The sequence below is a fragment of the Pseudoliparis swirei genome, chromosome 19 (genome assembly GCF_029220125.1).
Source record: "Pseudoliparis swirei isolate HS2019 ecotype Mariana Trench chromosome 19, NWPU_hadal_v1, whole genome shotgun sequence".
Taxonomy (NCBI): domain Eukaryota; kingdom Metazoa; phylum Chordata; class Actinopteri; order Perciformes; family Liparidae; genus Pseudoliparis; species Pseudoliparis swirei.
In genome coordinates, this window is record NC_079406.1 from 310,309 (window position 1) to 326,027 (window position 15,719).

General features: G+C 50.7%; 2 protein-coding genes and 1 long non-coding RNA gene across 3 annotated transcripts; 2 read left to right on the top strand and 1 right to left on the bottom strand.

The window, feature by feature from the left end:
• Positions 1-2,003: 2,003 nt before the first annotated feature.
• On the top strand, positions 2,004-3,808 carry LOC130209275 (uncharacterized). Its single transcript, XR_008834583.1, has 2 exons — positions 2,004-2,847; positions 3,626-3,808. It is a non-coding gene; the product is annotated as an uncharacterized LOC130209275 (long non-coding RNA).
• Positions 3,809-6,254: 2,446 nt separating this feature from the next.
• Positions 6,255-9,639, top strand: LOC130209271 (heart- and neural crest derivatives-expressed protein 1-like). Its single transcript, XM_056438832.1, has 2 exons — positions 6,255-7,270; positions 8,025-9,639. The coding sequence occupies exons 1-2, from the start codon at positions 6,791-6,793 to the stop codon at positions 8,118-8,120; spliced, it is 576 nt and encodes a 191-aa protein (XP_056294807.1). The 5' UTR covers positions 6,255-6,790; the 3' UTR covers positions 8,121-9,639.
• A 580-nt stretch (positions 9,640-10,219) lies between these two features.
• Positions 10,220-15,331, bottom strand: LOC130209273 (histone deacetylase complex subunit SAP30L-like). The gene is made up of 3 exons (XM_056438835.1): positions 14,509-15,331; positions 14,163-14,261; positions 10,220-11,762 (listed from the first exon to the last, which is right to left on the bottom strand). The coding sequence occupies exons 1-3, from the start codon at positions 14,521-14,523 to the stop codon at positions 11,619-11,621; spliced, it is 258 nt and encodes an 85-aa protein (XP_056294810.1). The 5' UTR covers positions 14,524-15,331; the 3' UTR covers positions 10,220-11,618.
• Positions 15,332-15,719: the final 388 nt, after the last annotated feature.

Sequence of the window (15,719 nt, forward strand, 5' to 3'; positions counted from 1 at the left end):
TGTCTTCATGTCCTCATGTCATCATGTCATCATGTCCTCGTGTCTTCATGTCCTCATGTCATCATGTCATCATGTCCTCGCGTCCTCACGTCCTCATGTCCTCATGTCCTCACGTCCTCATGTCCTCGCGCAGCGTCCCGGAGCAGCAGAGGGTTGACGGCTGAGCCGTCGCCTCCTGCACATTCCATGTCTTATCTTTATGGTGAGGTCCAATCAGAGCAGAGCAACGGCACGGCCACTCGTCATGACAGGAGGACATTTATACGAGGAGCAGAGGACGGTCAGATAATGAGAGAGAGAGAGAGAGAGAGAACAGCTGGAGGACAGGCGGTCTGAAGAAGAAGAGGAAGAAGAACAATAAAACGCCTGCTGGTGCTGATGCTCTGTTACCCTGGGCGTTAAACATCCACCTCTACCCACGACCACCTCTACCCAGGACCACCTCTACCCAGGACCACCTCTACCCAGGACCACCTCTACCCAGGACCACCTCTACCCAGGACCACCTCTACCCACGACCACCTCTACCCAGGACCACCTCTACCCACGACCACCTCTACCCAGGACCACCTCTACCCAGGACCACCTCTACCCAGGACCACCTCTACCCAGGACCACCTCTACCCACGACCACCTCTACCCGACCACCTCTGCAGGACCACCTCTACCCACGACCACCTCTACCCAGGACCACCTCTACCCACGACCACCTCTACCCAGGACCACCTCTACCCACGACCACCTCTACCCAGGACCACCTCTACCCGACCACCTCTACCCAGGACCACCTCTACCCACGACCACCTCTACCCAGGACCACCTCTACCCACGACCACCTCTACCCAGGACCACCTCTACCCACGACCACCTCTACCCAGGACCACCTCTACCCAGGACCACCTCTACCCACGACCTCTACCCGGGACCACCTCTACCCACGACCACCTCTACCCAGGACCACCTCTACCCAGGACCACCTCTACCCACGACCACCTCTACCCAGGACCACCTCTACCCACGACCACCTCTACCCATGACCACCTCTACCCAGGACCACCTCTACCCACGAACACCTCTACCCAGGACCACCTCTACCCACGACCACCTCTACCCAGGACCACCTCTACCCACGACCACCTCTACCCAGGACCACCTCTACCCACGACCACCTCTACCCACGACCACCTCTACCCACGACCACCTCTACCCACGACCACCTCTACCCAGGACCACCTCTACCCAGGACCACCTCTACCCATGACCACCTCTACCCATGACCACCTATACCCATGACCACCTCTACCCAGGACCAGCTCTACCCACGACCACCTCTACCCACGACCACCTCTACCCAGGACCACCTCTACCCACGACCACCTCTACCCAGGACCACCTCTACCCACGACCACCTCTACCCAGGACCACCTCTACCCAGGACCACCTCTACCCAGGACCACCTCTACCCAGGACCACCTCTACCCAGGACCACCTCTACCCAGGACCCCCCCACGACCACCTCTACCCACGACCACCTCTACCCAGGACCACCTCTACCCAGGACCACCTCTACCCACGACCACCTCTGCAGGACCACCTCTACCCAGGACCACCTCTACCCAGGACCACCTCTACCCAGGCCACCTCTCCCACGACCACCTCTACCCAGGACCACCTCTACCCACGACCACCTCTACCCAGGACCACCTCTACCCACGACCACCTCTACCCAGGACCACCTCTACCCACGACCACCTCTACCCAGGACCACCTCTACCCACGACCACCTCTACCCACGACCACCTCTACCCACGACCACCTCTACCCAGGACCACCTCTACCCACGACCACCTCTACCCAGGACCACCTCTACCCACGACCACCTCTACCCACGACCACCTCTACCCAGGACCACCTCTACCCAGGACCACCTCTACCCACGACCACCTCTACCCACGACCACCTCTACCCAGGACCACCTCTACCCAGGACCACCTCCACCCACCTCTACCCACGACCACCTCTAGCCAGGACCACCTCTACCCACGACCACCTCTACCCAGGACCACCTCTACCCAGGACCACCTCTACCCAGGACCACCTCCACCCACCTCTACCCACGACCACTTCTAGCCAGGACCACCTCTACCCACGACCACCTCTACCCGGGACCACCTCTGCCTCAATAACAGGACAGAGGGTTTGCTTCAGTCAGGTGACCATCGGGTTCCCAGGACTCTGCAGGTCACACGTCTGGCGATGAGGCTGCTGATGACATCATCACGTTGCACACTCACAGACATCCGTCCGTCAGGAGCTCCGAGACGAAGCTCACTGATTTGCTCTTCAGACAAATTACCACAAAACAGCGGCCTCTCAAATATCTAAATGTATATCAATAAGTGAGAGAGCTTGACCTTCAACACAATGGACAGTTCACGGGGTGAAGAAAGAGACGGATGGCACATGGGGCCTGTTGTTGTTGTTGTTGTTGTTGTTTGTGTGAACTGAGCCTTTAATTCTTAAAAGTAAATGACTTTCTAAAAAGGAGACTCCACACTGAGGATGTGTTAGTGTTAGGAGGGGGGGGGGCTCCAAACTCTCAAACAGTGACGAAAAGCAGAAGTCGCTTTCGGAGGATTTGATCTCGTTATCCCAATTTTTGATTTGATTTTCTCCAAAACCATGTTCTGTTGTCTTGATGAGAGCTGACCTCGGCGCGACCCCTCGGCCAGCAGAGAGCAAGGTTCTTACACATCTCATACGAATGGACTTTGTTCTCCTGGAGGACGAGAGGCACCTAGTGCCGCACCCAGTGCGCCCACATTTACCAGCATGCCATTTCTAATGGTACCAGTGCTTAATTGTCTTTGCGTGTCGGCGACCGGTGCATAAATATATATATATATATATATAATACATATATATGTATGTATTATATATATATATGTATTATATATATATATAATTATATATATAATATATATATATATGTATGTATTAAATATTTAAATATGTATTATATATATATATATTTATATAAATTTATCTATTTATATATATAACACATACACGGCGGTGTCAGTGCTTTGAGTCAGAGGGACTATTTGTTTGGTCGTGTGGAGCTGAGCGTTGAGGGTAAACATCTGAAGAGGAGGAAGCTGTGTCTATTGAAACATCCACCATGACACAAACAACTAGAGGAGAACACGGCCAACATGCTGCAGAGAGAGAGAGAGACAGAGAGAGAGACAGAGAGAGAGAGAGAGACAGACAGAGAGAGACAGACAGACAGAGAGAGACAGAGAGAGAGAGAGAGACAGAGAGAGAGAGAGACAGAGAGAGAGAGAGAGAGAGAGACAGAGAGAGAGAGATTACTGGAGTTTATTGGGGCTGAAAGCAAAATGTGAAGAGACTATTACTGCTGCCGGGTCTTTCAGCACCTCCAGTGATAGCAAGAAAGGGGAGAGAAGAGGAGGAGGAGATGAAGAAGAGGAGAGGTTGTGGTTAAAGGTTTGACGGAGAGTGAGTCACCGGGAGGAGAAAGTGATCCAGGGGGGGGGGGGCAGCTAGTATTTCATCTCTGCGTAGTGGACGTCTTAATCGACACTGTCAGGTTTTCTTTCAGGAGGCCGCATGGTGTTCTTCACGCTGACAGCCGGGTGAAGAGGAGGAAGATGAGGAAGAGGAGGCTGCGCCTTCATGCTGCTCAGAAGCAACCAGCCTGCATTACGACAACCACACCAGGAATGCATCCTCATGAAATGTAAAACCTTTGTTCACAAGTTGCAATAAAGTAAAATAAAATGAATGTTGTTGGATGAGCCGAGGTTTCACCTGAGTGCTGCGCGGCGACAGAAAGGCCCCTGAACGCAGCTGCGCGTGGCCGAGGCTGGAGGCGGCGGCCGGAAGCAGAACACACACGGGTCCGCCAACCGTCCTGGAGCCGCTCCCCGACACTTCGCGTGCATTTATGGTAGAAGTAGTGCACGCGCATCAGCCGGTGTTCATGATTCAGTATTCAGGTTTTTCAATAACTGGAGGACGGAGTTCAATAAGATCGTGCTCGTGCTCGTGCGTTGAGCCGCTCCTTGACTCATCTCCTTTGTCCCACGGCACGCGCACGTCCCCGTGTCGTCTGCTCTCGGGAAGCACTTCATTTTAAACCTGCTACACAAATCAAGACGATTTATTAAAAATGTTAACGAAACAATTCAGAAGATGTGAAATAAAGTAAAATTCATTGTGAGAACATTAATGACGCAGAAAGATTTCAGCAGTTCAGACGAAAAGGAACAAGATCCACATTTACCTCTGATATACACTACCGTTCAAAAGTTTGGGATCACTTAGAAATGACTTTATTTTTCAAAGAAAAGCACTGTTTTTTCAATAAAGATAACATTAAATTAATCAGAAATACACTCTCTACATTGTTAATGTGGTAAATGACTATTGAAACGTCTGGTTTCTAATGAAATATCTCCAGAGGTGTATAGAGGCCCTTTTACAGCAACTATCACTCCAGTGTTTTAATGGTACATTGTGTTATCGCCTTAGAAGACTAATGTCTGATTAGAAAACCCGTGCAATTATGTTAGCACAGCTGAAAACAGTTATGCTGGTGATATAAGCTATAAAACTGGCCTTCCTTTGAGCTTGAAGTTTGTAGAACAAAATTTATATTTCAATTATGAATCATTATTTCTAACCTCGTCAATGTCTTGACTATATTTTATATTCATTTGATAAATAAAAGTGTGATTTTTCATGGAAGACACGAAATTGTCTGGGTGATCCCAAACTTTTGAACGGTAGTGTATATATCATATATGATATATATATATCATATATATATCATATATATATATGATATATATACATATATGTATATATATATATCATATATATATCAGATATATATATCATATATATGTTTATATATATATATATATTAGTAGATATGTATAAATATATATAATATAATTTGCAAAATAATAACTTTAATTCAACTGTTTCAAAACTATTGAGTAAACGTCCAGCTTCATTTATCACGTACTTCACATATCAGAGACAACATGTAGAATTATAGCGTGAGAACATAAGTTATTTTATTATGTAAATGTTCGTGTTGAAACTCGATGTGAATGTTGAACCAACACGACCCGGTGCCGTGCACCGGGGCCGTGACGGAACACGATCTGGATGTTAAAGTGTTTCCCGGAGTCCGAGCCGCGTGTAGTGGAGCTGATCACACGTTGTGACCGAGTATTGATTTATGTCCCGCGGTGGATGCTGCGTGTAAACAGAGAGCGCGAGAGCTTTTAGGACGTAATGCTGCACGTGGCACTCCTGAGTTATGGCTGTATTTAGATAAGACACGGGCCGTGAAGGGTTCCCAAATAGCGTCAAGGTCATGTACTGTAATGGGATAATGCTTTTGAGGCGAGAGAGACGGGATGATGTGTTTAGTGTGTCAGGAGCTGCGCGGCATTAATGCGCAGATAAAGCCGCTATGGCGGAGGCGGGTGACAGCAGCCGGCGGGCCGCGCCGTCCACAGCACCGAATAATTCATCGAACTGTACATTTGATTTCCAGAGGGAGAGAGGACGCGTGGAGAAGCTGCCCATTACGCACAGGGCCGCAATTAATATGAAGAATTCTAGAAGATCTTTTTAAAAAGCAAAAGTGAGAATGATCTGGATAGAAATACAGAATGTAAGATGTTCAGTGTTCATTTATGGAAGCAACACGTTGAAGTGGCATGGGGCGGATATTGTATTAGATTCATTGACATGTTAATTAATACAAAGACAATGTTGCCGTTATGTGTTCAATCTACACACATGTAATTCGCATTATTCAATTGAAAAGTGGAGAATTCATTGAATTCAATTAAATTCAGTTTATTTGTATAGCCCATTTTTACAAATTACAAGTGTGTCTTTACAATCGGTACACAGACATCCCAGAACCTCACAAGGAAAGTGTCGTCGAGGCGCGAGATGTCGGTGTGAATGAAATGTTTCTGCAGAGGCCCAAAACCAGACGGAAGATTCCCTGCACGATGTGCCACACGTTGGCAAATAAAAGAACGCAACGGAATTATTTCCCCATTGAATGACCACAATCACACCTCATGAACATGCGGAACATACGGTGCGTAAAACCTCTGCGTAAAACCTCTCCAACCCTTCGAATTGACAACAAACTCCTTGAAGACAGCCACCGCAACCCCCCCCCCCCCCCCTCTCATATGTGCAGCTCTCTGTATCCAGAAACCAATTCCAACAACATGCACATATGTGCGTCCTGCGTATCGCCGGATGGCACCATGGCGCATTGCTCACGTCTCTCGACTCTCCTCCCATCCTGGGCCTTTCCTCCATTGGCTGCCTCCTCTCCACGCTGACATCCAAATCATATAAACCTGGGTCCTCACACCTTACCCGGGGTCAAATGTCTTGGGCAACGCAGCGCATGCAGCAGCCTCTCCGGAGACATCAGCAGAAAGAAAGCCGCGTGGAGCCGGCGCGCAGCGAACATCCGTCCTCTGGAATTTAAGCTTTTCTTCAGGGCCTCTTTCCACTCGTCTCAGAATGACCACGGTGCGCACGCTGGTGGCTCCGGTCGGCTCGGCTCACTCATGCATTTGAGGGAATACATGTTGAAGTGGTGAATGAGTTCTGTTGGCTGCCGATCCCCCAGCACACACCGTTTTGGGGCACTACCGGAGAGAGAGCGAGGCCGACGGACACCACGGACACGAGCCCCTTTGTCATCCAGCTCGACATGAACCTCATTGGGGGCTACCAGCATCACCACCACCTGATGCACGAGCCCTTCCCGTTCGTGCAGCGCTGTCACCAGGATGCGCCGTACTTCCAGAGCTGGGTGGTGAACCACGGCGAGGTGCCTCCGGACTTCCAGATCCAGGCGCCGTACCCGGCCGCGGAGCACGGCGCGCCCGGAGCGACGCACGACGCCCGGCTGGAGGGGCTCCAGGCGGGAATGGGCAAGCGGCGGACGTCGGGGCCGAAGAAGGAGCGCCGGCGGACGGAGAGCATCAACACCGCCTTCGCGGAGCTCCGGGAGTGCATCCCCAACGTGCCCGCGGACACCAAACTGTCGAAAATCAAAACGTTACGCCTGGCGACCAGTTACATCGCCTACCTGATGGACGTCCTGGCCAAGGACACCGGGGAGACCGAGGGCTTCAAGGCCGAGATTAAGAAACTTGAAAACCGGGATCTGAAAAGGAAACGTGAGCCGGTAAGTAGGAGCACACCCGTGAGTTGTGAGTTCGACTTCCTTCACTTTGTTTCGAGACGGGAGGAACGCGGCAGGCCGGCTTTTAATGGCGGAACAGAACTACAACTCGAACACGATTGTAACAATTACAGTTTCATTTTTTTTCAGTCGTATTATTATCTGGGAATTCTAATAATTTCCAATATAAATATTATTGAATAATATTGTCAGCCAATCGATAGTAAAAGGACTGGGGTATAAAAAGAAGCATTTTCTTTCTTTCTTTCTTTCTTTCTTTCTTTTTACAAATCTGTGATAACAACTTCAGCTCATTAAAATTACGTTGATCCTTTTCAAACAGTTATTATTATTAAAACTGACCACAGAGTACAGATGTGTCCTCGGGAAGACATGGAACTCTTTAAAGTCACATTGACCCACAGTGTGTTTGGTCTTTAGAACTCTTCCGATGACCTCATATTCATTTAGAAATATACATTATTATTTATCATTATGAGGGTTTTTTTAACATATTGGTTGGATCATCTGGATTCAGCCTTATGTTTTAATCCATGACTTTCATTTAATGAAACCCTGCATGTGACCCCATTGCGTCACGAAAGGCCCAGAAAGCATCGCGTGCGTTACAACGTGACGTCAGCACAACGCGCATGTTCAGTGTTCCAGAGACACAACGACATGAAGACATCGGCAGGAAGTGCCCTTGTTCCGTGGACTGACCCCACTGATGACGTCATGTTTCTCCGTGTCGCAGGCCGACGGCCCGCAGGAGGCCCCGGGAGCCGAGAAGAAGGTGAAGGGCCGGACCGGGTGGCCGCAGCAGGTCTGGGCTCTGGAGCTCAACCAGTGACCTTCCTCCTCCTCTTCCTCGCTTCAACCTCCTCAGACTCTGGATTCAAATCGAAAAGAAAAAGAAGAAAACACAACCACTGACGGCCTGAAGCCAACACGCTGCTGCGCACGCGCAATGATGCGCAACAAAAGTAGAGGATGAAAGGACAACACGCCAACAGGTGAGCGCGGAGGGGAAGCGCGATGGACACAGCGTCGGTGTCCTTGTCTCCTTGTGCGGCGGACAAGTCCACACACACACACACACACACGCGCGCACACACACACGCACACACCTCTGACTGTATGCTACGTGGTAGTTGTGCCTCGTGATGCTCCTCCAGTGCTGTGAACCCGGTGTGGACCCGGTGTGGACCCGGTGCCAAAAGGAAAAGAAGAAAAGTTAAAAAGAAAAAAATATTTCCCCCAAAAAAGTGTTTAATGTGCGTGTTGTGAATAAATACCGTATAACTCATGTCATGTGGTGTAATGCACAATATCTATACGTCTGTTGCAGAACATGATATTTATTTACATTGCAACTTGTTTTTGGTGTGTAATTTATGACAAATCACAGAAGCACGAGCTGCACCGCACAATATTTAAAATACACTTCTCAGAGCGAGTCACAGGTGTATATACATACATATATATAAACACATATATATGTGTATATATATATATGTGTGTATAATATGTGTATATATATATATGCATATATATACTTTATCTAGTATTAAGTATGACCTGAATACTTCTAGTTTCTTAATTTGGAGCTGTAAACAAACATCAGCGAAACCGCAACACATCCAAATGGTACTTTTTATGAATTAAATCAATAAAACTCAACAATGTTAAAGCACTAAAGATGGAAGTGAAATTAAATGAAAATAGAACAAAACATAATCTATAAATTGTTTCTGTCGAGCAGGTCAAACACACACACACGCGCACGCGCACACACGCACACACACACGGTCCCGGCTGTTGAAGCTTCTTTGGAGGAAATTATTGAATTGACTGAATCTACCTCAAAATGAATGTCACTGTGTGTTGTGAGACGCCGAATGTTCCGTGAACGCACCGCTGTCACTGAATGTTCCGTGAACGCACCGCTGTCACTGCATGTTCCGTGAACGCACCGCTGTCACTTCATGTTCCGTGAACGCACCGCCGTCACTGCATGTTCCGTGAACGCACCGCTGTCACTGCATGTTCCGTGAACGCACCGCTGTCACTGAATGTTCCGTGAACGCACCGCCGTCACTGCATGTTCCGTGAACGCACCTTTGTCACTGCATGTTCCGTGAACGCACCGCTGTCACTGAATGTTCCGCGAACGCACCGCCGTCACTGCATGTTCCGTGAACGCACCGCTGTCACTGCATGTTCCGTGAACGCACCGCCGTCACTGCGGCCTGTTCATCACCAACTCTAAAGGGATTCGAGGTTTATTTCTGTGCGAGATGCTGATGGAATGTACATTTTGGATGTGAAGTTATATTTAGTTCCGTAAATAAATGAATTATTTTAAGTCACTCCAGTGCAGTGAAGTTTTTGTTTTTCCTTTGTCGACATTTTCACCTTCTTGTCTTACTTCTTCCATTACCTGTTAATTATAATCAATGTGGAAACAATAAACTCACCTGAAACACGTGACATCCAGGACCAGCACCTCATTGGCTCCTGAAGAGACTTTAGACTCCGGTCCGGTTGGAAACCGGAACCCCAGAACACCGATTATTACTGCACTATTCCACTTGATATGGTTTTATATTAAATTCTGACAACGCATGTTTAAATTCACAACTTTCTGATAAAGCATATCACTAAGGAACCAAGTCAGAATAAAACACATTTGACACATCAATGACGTAATCCTTCCGTTCGTCATGTGGATGGAGGCGCGCGCATTCATCGGAACACGTTTGACTTATTTAGGTCTTGGACAAAAGTTCACGATCATCTTTTGGTGTGAATGAACCGCGCAGTGACGTCGGCCCTGAACGAAGTGCCTCTGCAGCTCCTTCACGGACAGCGACACCTGGCGGCTGTCTCCTGAACTGCAGCCCGACTCACCATCCAACCCGTTAAAGTCATCATCGTGAAGACAGAGGCGTCTGTACAATACATTTATTATCATCATCAGGAGCAATAAGCAGCCATATTTAAATATGTGTTTTTCTTCTAATACAACAATTACGTTAATGTGGCGTGGCCTATATGTTAATAAAGTTGGGCGTTATCTACATGACTAACAAACCTACAAGCAAAACTGAAAATATAACAGACGCTGAAAAACAAAAAACCCTACACCCCAAAAGAAGAGCCCCTGTGGAGCGGCCCCTGTGGAGCGGCCCGAGGCCCCGCAGCAGAGAAGAGCTGTACGTTGTTCCTGGAGGTCCCGCAGTGCTTAAGAGTTGAAGTGAACTTGTCGCCCGTTGGGTTTCAGTTTAACTAGCGAAAGCCCAAAGTGCTACCCCCCCCCCCCCCCCCATATGGAGACCAATCAGCCCACATCCCTTTTCTCAAGTCACCACCTTATGAACACGGGTCACATCCTTAAGACAATAACCTCCAAAGTGCAGAGTCATAGCGCTTCAATGTCAACACCAGTACAGAAGTCACAAACTCCTTCACGACGGGATCGCCCCGGGCGTGAAACCATGGCAACGCCGTGTTCTTCTTCTACAATTGGCTGATTTCTGCCGACATGAAGAAAGGCCTCCTCGAGTGTTAAAACCAAAAGATCAAGACATCAGAGAATGAAACCAGAAGACACAGCTCTTAAATATTAAAATCACACACACACACACACACACACACACACACACACACACACACACACACACACACACACACACACACACACACACACACACACACACACACACACACACACACACACACACACACACACACACACACACACACACACACACACACACACATTAAAGCTCAATTAAAGCGAAAAAAGAAAAGAAAGATAATTTAGCTCCCGAAACCTGCAATGCAGAAAGTGTGTGTGTGTGCGTGTGCATGCGTGCGTGTGCATGTGTGTGTGTTCAAACATACATAAAACAGTTACAAGGAGAAGAGTGGGTCGTCGTTCACCACCATCGGTCTTTGAACGCACCACGGCCAGCAGGGCGACTAAAAGATGAACCATCAGGACTGAGAGAACGAGGAGCTCTGATATTCAGCCGGGACTTGAAGGCAGCGCCCCCCCCCCCCCCTCCCCCTCTCTTAAGGCAGCGACCGTAGTGGCATCACACCACCTACCAAAGATCGGACGCGGTTCTTTTGTACATATTGACAGTTTTAGGACACGCCCCCCCGCACCTCGTGTGAGGAGGCAACCAGCGGGAACAAAGGGAACCCTCCTCCGCCGGCGTCCTCTGAGGACAACTAGCGTCTGTGGCGTCTTGAGGAGGTGTGCGGCGGTGGGAGGAGCCTCTGGGCTCGTGGGCGTGGCGGTGAGTGGCGTCCGGGCTTCGGGGGCGTCGTGCTGCGAGCTTTAGTCCAGCGGTTTGCCGCCAACGCCAACGCCGACGTCGACCTTTTGGTCCAAGCGGCTCTTGCTGCTCTTCACCATGTAGATGAAGTAGGTCAGCGTCTCCTTCTCGTTCACCGGGATGTTCCTGAAGTGACGACTCACCGTCTGCAGAGGAGGAGGAGGAGGAGCAGGAGGAGCAGGAGCAGGAGGAGGAGCAGGAGGAGGAGGAGCAGGAGCAGGAGGAGCAGGAGCAGGAGCAGGAGGAGCAGGAGCAGGAGGAGGAGGAGCAGGAGGAGTAGGAGGAGCAGGAGGAGGAGGAGGAGCAGGAGTAGGAGCAGGAGGAGCAGGAGGAGGAGGAGGAGCAGGAGCAGGAGGTTAACATGGCCCCCTACGAAGCATCTGTTCTCATTCATTGGCCATTTGTGGACAACGAAACCACCGAGTTGGAGTTCAGGGAAGTGACGGCTGCTGAAGGAGGAAGTCACGTGACACATGGACGTCACTTCCTGCTTCCTCTGCGGGAGGAGAGCGCTCGGTGCTATGAAGGAAAGAAGACGCACGACTCAGAACCAAAACCTCTCGGGTCACCAGAACCGTCAGGCAGAAGTTTGACTTGAAGAACCCTTGTGAGCCAACAGAACCGCTGGATCCCAGGAGACGTCCAATCAGACGCGTCGTTTCCTCTGAGGGACAAACAGCTGGACCTGGTTGACTGCTGCTCTGTTGATGACATGGGGACCCGACTAATCGCTGGGCCAGCATCCATCCATTCCCACTGTTAGCCCCCCCCCCTCCCTCCGTGAACAATTACTGCTGGATAGGTCCTGACACCACCTACATGGAGCCCAAAGGAGCCCCAATGAGCCCCATGGAGCCCAACGGAGCCCCAATGAGCCCCAATGAGCCCATGGAGCCCCAATGAGCCCAAAGGAGCCCCAATGAGCCCAAAGGAGCCCCAACGGAGCCCCAATGAGCCCCAAGGAGCCCCAAGGAGCCCAAAGGAGCCCCATGGAGCCCCAATGAGCCCCATGGATCCCCAATGAGCCCATGGAGCCCCAATGAGCCCCATGGAGCCCTAATGAGCCCAAAGGAGCCCCAATGAGCCCATGGAGCCCCAATGAGCTCCAATGAGCCCAATGGAGCCCCAATGAGCCCAATGGAGCCCCAATGAGCCCATGGAGCCCCAATGAGCCCAAAGGAGCCCCATGGAACCCCAATGAGCCCAAAGGAGCCCCAATGAGCCCCATGGAGCCCCAATGAGCCCATGGAGCCCCAATGAGCCCCATGGAGTCCAAAGGAGCCCCAATGAGCCCCATGGAGCCCAACGGAGCCCCAATGAGCCCATGGAGCCCCAATGAGCCCATGGAGCCCCAATGAGCCCAAAGGAGCCCCAATGAGCCCCAATGAGACCCATGGAGCCCAAAGAAGCCCCAATGAGCCCAAAGGAGCCCCAATGAGCCCATGGAGCCCCAATGAGCCCAAAGGAGCCCCAATGAGCCCATTGAGCCCAAATGAGCCCCATAGAGCCCCAATGAGCCCATGGAACCCAAAGAGCCCAAAGGAGCCCCAATGAGCCCATGAAGCTCCAATGAGCTCCAATGAGCCCAATGGAGCCCCAAGGAGCCCCAATGAGCCCATGGAGCCCCAATGAGCCCCATGGAGCCCCAATAAACCCCATGGAGCCCAAAGGAGCCCCAATGAGCCCCATGGAGCCCTAATGAGCCCAAAGGAGCCCCAATGAGCCCATGGAGCCCCAATGAGCTCCAATGAGCCCAATGGAGCCCCAATGAGCCCAATGGAGCCCCAATGAGCCCATGGAGCCCCAATGAGCCCAAAGGAGCCCCATGGAACCCCAATGAGCCCAAAGGAGCCCCAATGAGCCCCATGGAGCCCCAATGAGCCCATGGAGCCCCAATGAGCCCCAATGAGCCCCATGGAGCCCAACGGAGCCCCAATGAGCCCATGGAGCCCCAATGAGCCCAAAGGAGCCCCAATGAGCCCCAATGAGACCCATGGAGCCCAAAGAAGCCCCAATGAGCCCAAAGGAGCCCCAATGAGCCCATGGAGCCCCAATGAGCCCAAAGGAGCCCCAATGAGCCCATTGAGCCCAAATGAGCCCCATAGAGCCCCAATGAGCCCATGGAACCCAAAGAGCCCAAAGGAGCCCCAATGAGCCCATGAAGCTCCAATGAGCTCCAATGAGCCCAATGGAGCCCCAAGGAGCCCCAATGAGCCCATGGAGCCCCATGGAGCCCCAATAAACCCCATGGAGCCCAAAGGAGCCCCAATGAGCCCCAATGGAGCCCCAATGAGCCCAAAGGAGCCCCAATGAGCCCATGGAGCCCCAATGGAGCCCCATGGAGCTCCATGGAGCCGAGGCTGCGGTGCTGAGGGCCAACAACACTCAATATGAGGCATGTGAGGATATTCCATAGGAACCCAAAGGAAGAAGAGCTTCCTTCCCAGAGAAATTAGAATGTCTTTAAAGGACAGCGTCCACTGCCATGTGATCACGATGGAGGCCGAGCCAGCTGTGATTGGTCCTCCTCTCTCGCCGCCTCCTACCTCTGCCAGCTGGGCCTTGTTGAGCCCGGGTCGGGTCTGCAGCTTGTAGTGTCTCTTGTAGCGTCTCAACGTGTTCACCTGCAGCTGGAACAGGTCCACCTGAAACACAGCGAGGGCCGAGCCCGTCAGCGAGTTGTTGGGAGTCCACTGGACACACGTCCAATGTTCACTTCTTAAGCAAGAGATGAATCCTGAATGGTCCGTGGAGAAATTGGGTAATTCCAGGATTAAACTTAAAACCTCTAAATAAACACAACTGGTAGGATGGAAATGTTTCTCAAGTAATGCGACACCTCATCACCCCTAAGCCCCGCCTCCATGTCTTCCACGAGCTTTGAGCCGTTACCTCGGGCACCTCCATGTCGTGGTCCGGGGACTCTCCGCCGTCGTCGCTGGTCTTCCTCTTCCTCTTGTTGCGGACGCTCTGGATGAAGTTCTTATGGAAGTCACAGATATAGAGGTGTCTCACCTAGAATGACACGAGAGAGTTATGAAGGAGCAGCCGGACACGGACATGGAGACACTCAGGCTCACATGTCTTCTCGTCACATTAGGATTCAAGGGGCAAAGCCGGCTGAACAGACGGCCGCTCTGGGCCGTGTTTGGCGAGCTCCGTGTTGGACACGGGATCACACGATTGGTTCCTCTGGGCGGGACCTGAATGCCGCCATGCCTGTAAGTGTCCAGACCACCGGCAGAGCCGTTTCCTCTGGGAGAGATGGAACTACGGCGCAGCAGCACACGGTTAAGACTTCCCTGCTTGTGTTCGGCATCCTGTTGCTATAGCAACGCATCCGGCAGGAGACACAGCCGCTTCCCCGTTACCCAGCGAGTGAATCCAAGACAAGTGGACTTAGGAACATTGCATAATGCCAACTCACTCATAGAAAAGCTAAAGTACTAACTCTGTGTGGACGGGGTTCTAGTGGCTCCGGTGTGTGAGGACAGTAAAGCGGGTCGAGCATCGACGGCACCGCTCATCAGCCGAGTCGTTGACCAGCGGAAAATATCAATTACAAAGAAATTATCTTGAACATTAGAAGAAAAATATAAAACAGTTAGCGGGTCAGCTTCTCGTACGACGCTCTGTATTCTAATCACGGGAGTACAGTGAGACCGAGAATGGGCAGATCGGCCTTCAGCGTATTCCCAAACGAGCACACGGGGGGGGGGGGGGGGGCTTATAACTAAAGCGGGGCCTGAAAGAGAATGACGGGAGAATGTGTGCACCTGTACGGAAACTTTAAGGCCCAGCTTGGTAACTTTAAGACACGTGGCTTGGTAACTTTAAGGCGTGGACGGGCTTAATGGCAACTTTAAGACTAGTTTGTACTTGCAACTTTAAGACCAGCCTTGGCAACTTTAAGACCTGCTTGGCATCTTGACATGTTTACATCCTTTGAAGACCTGCTTATAACTTTAAGACGGCTTGGTATCTTTAAGGCTATTTGGTATTTAAGACTTGCCTGGTAACCTTTAAGACTATTTGTAACTTTAAGACGGTTTGGTATCCTTTTAGGCTGCTTATAACTTTAAGACTGCCTGCCTATAACTTTA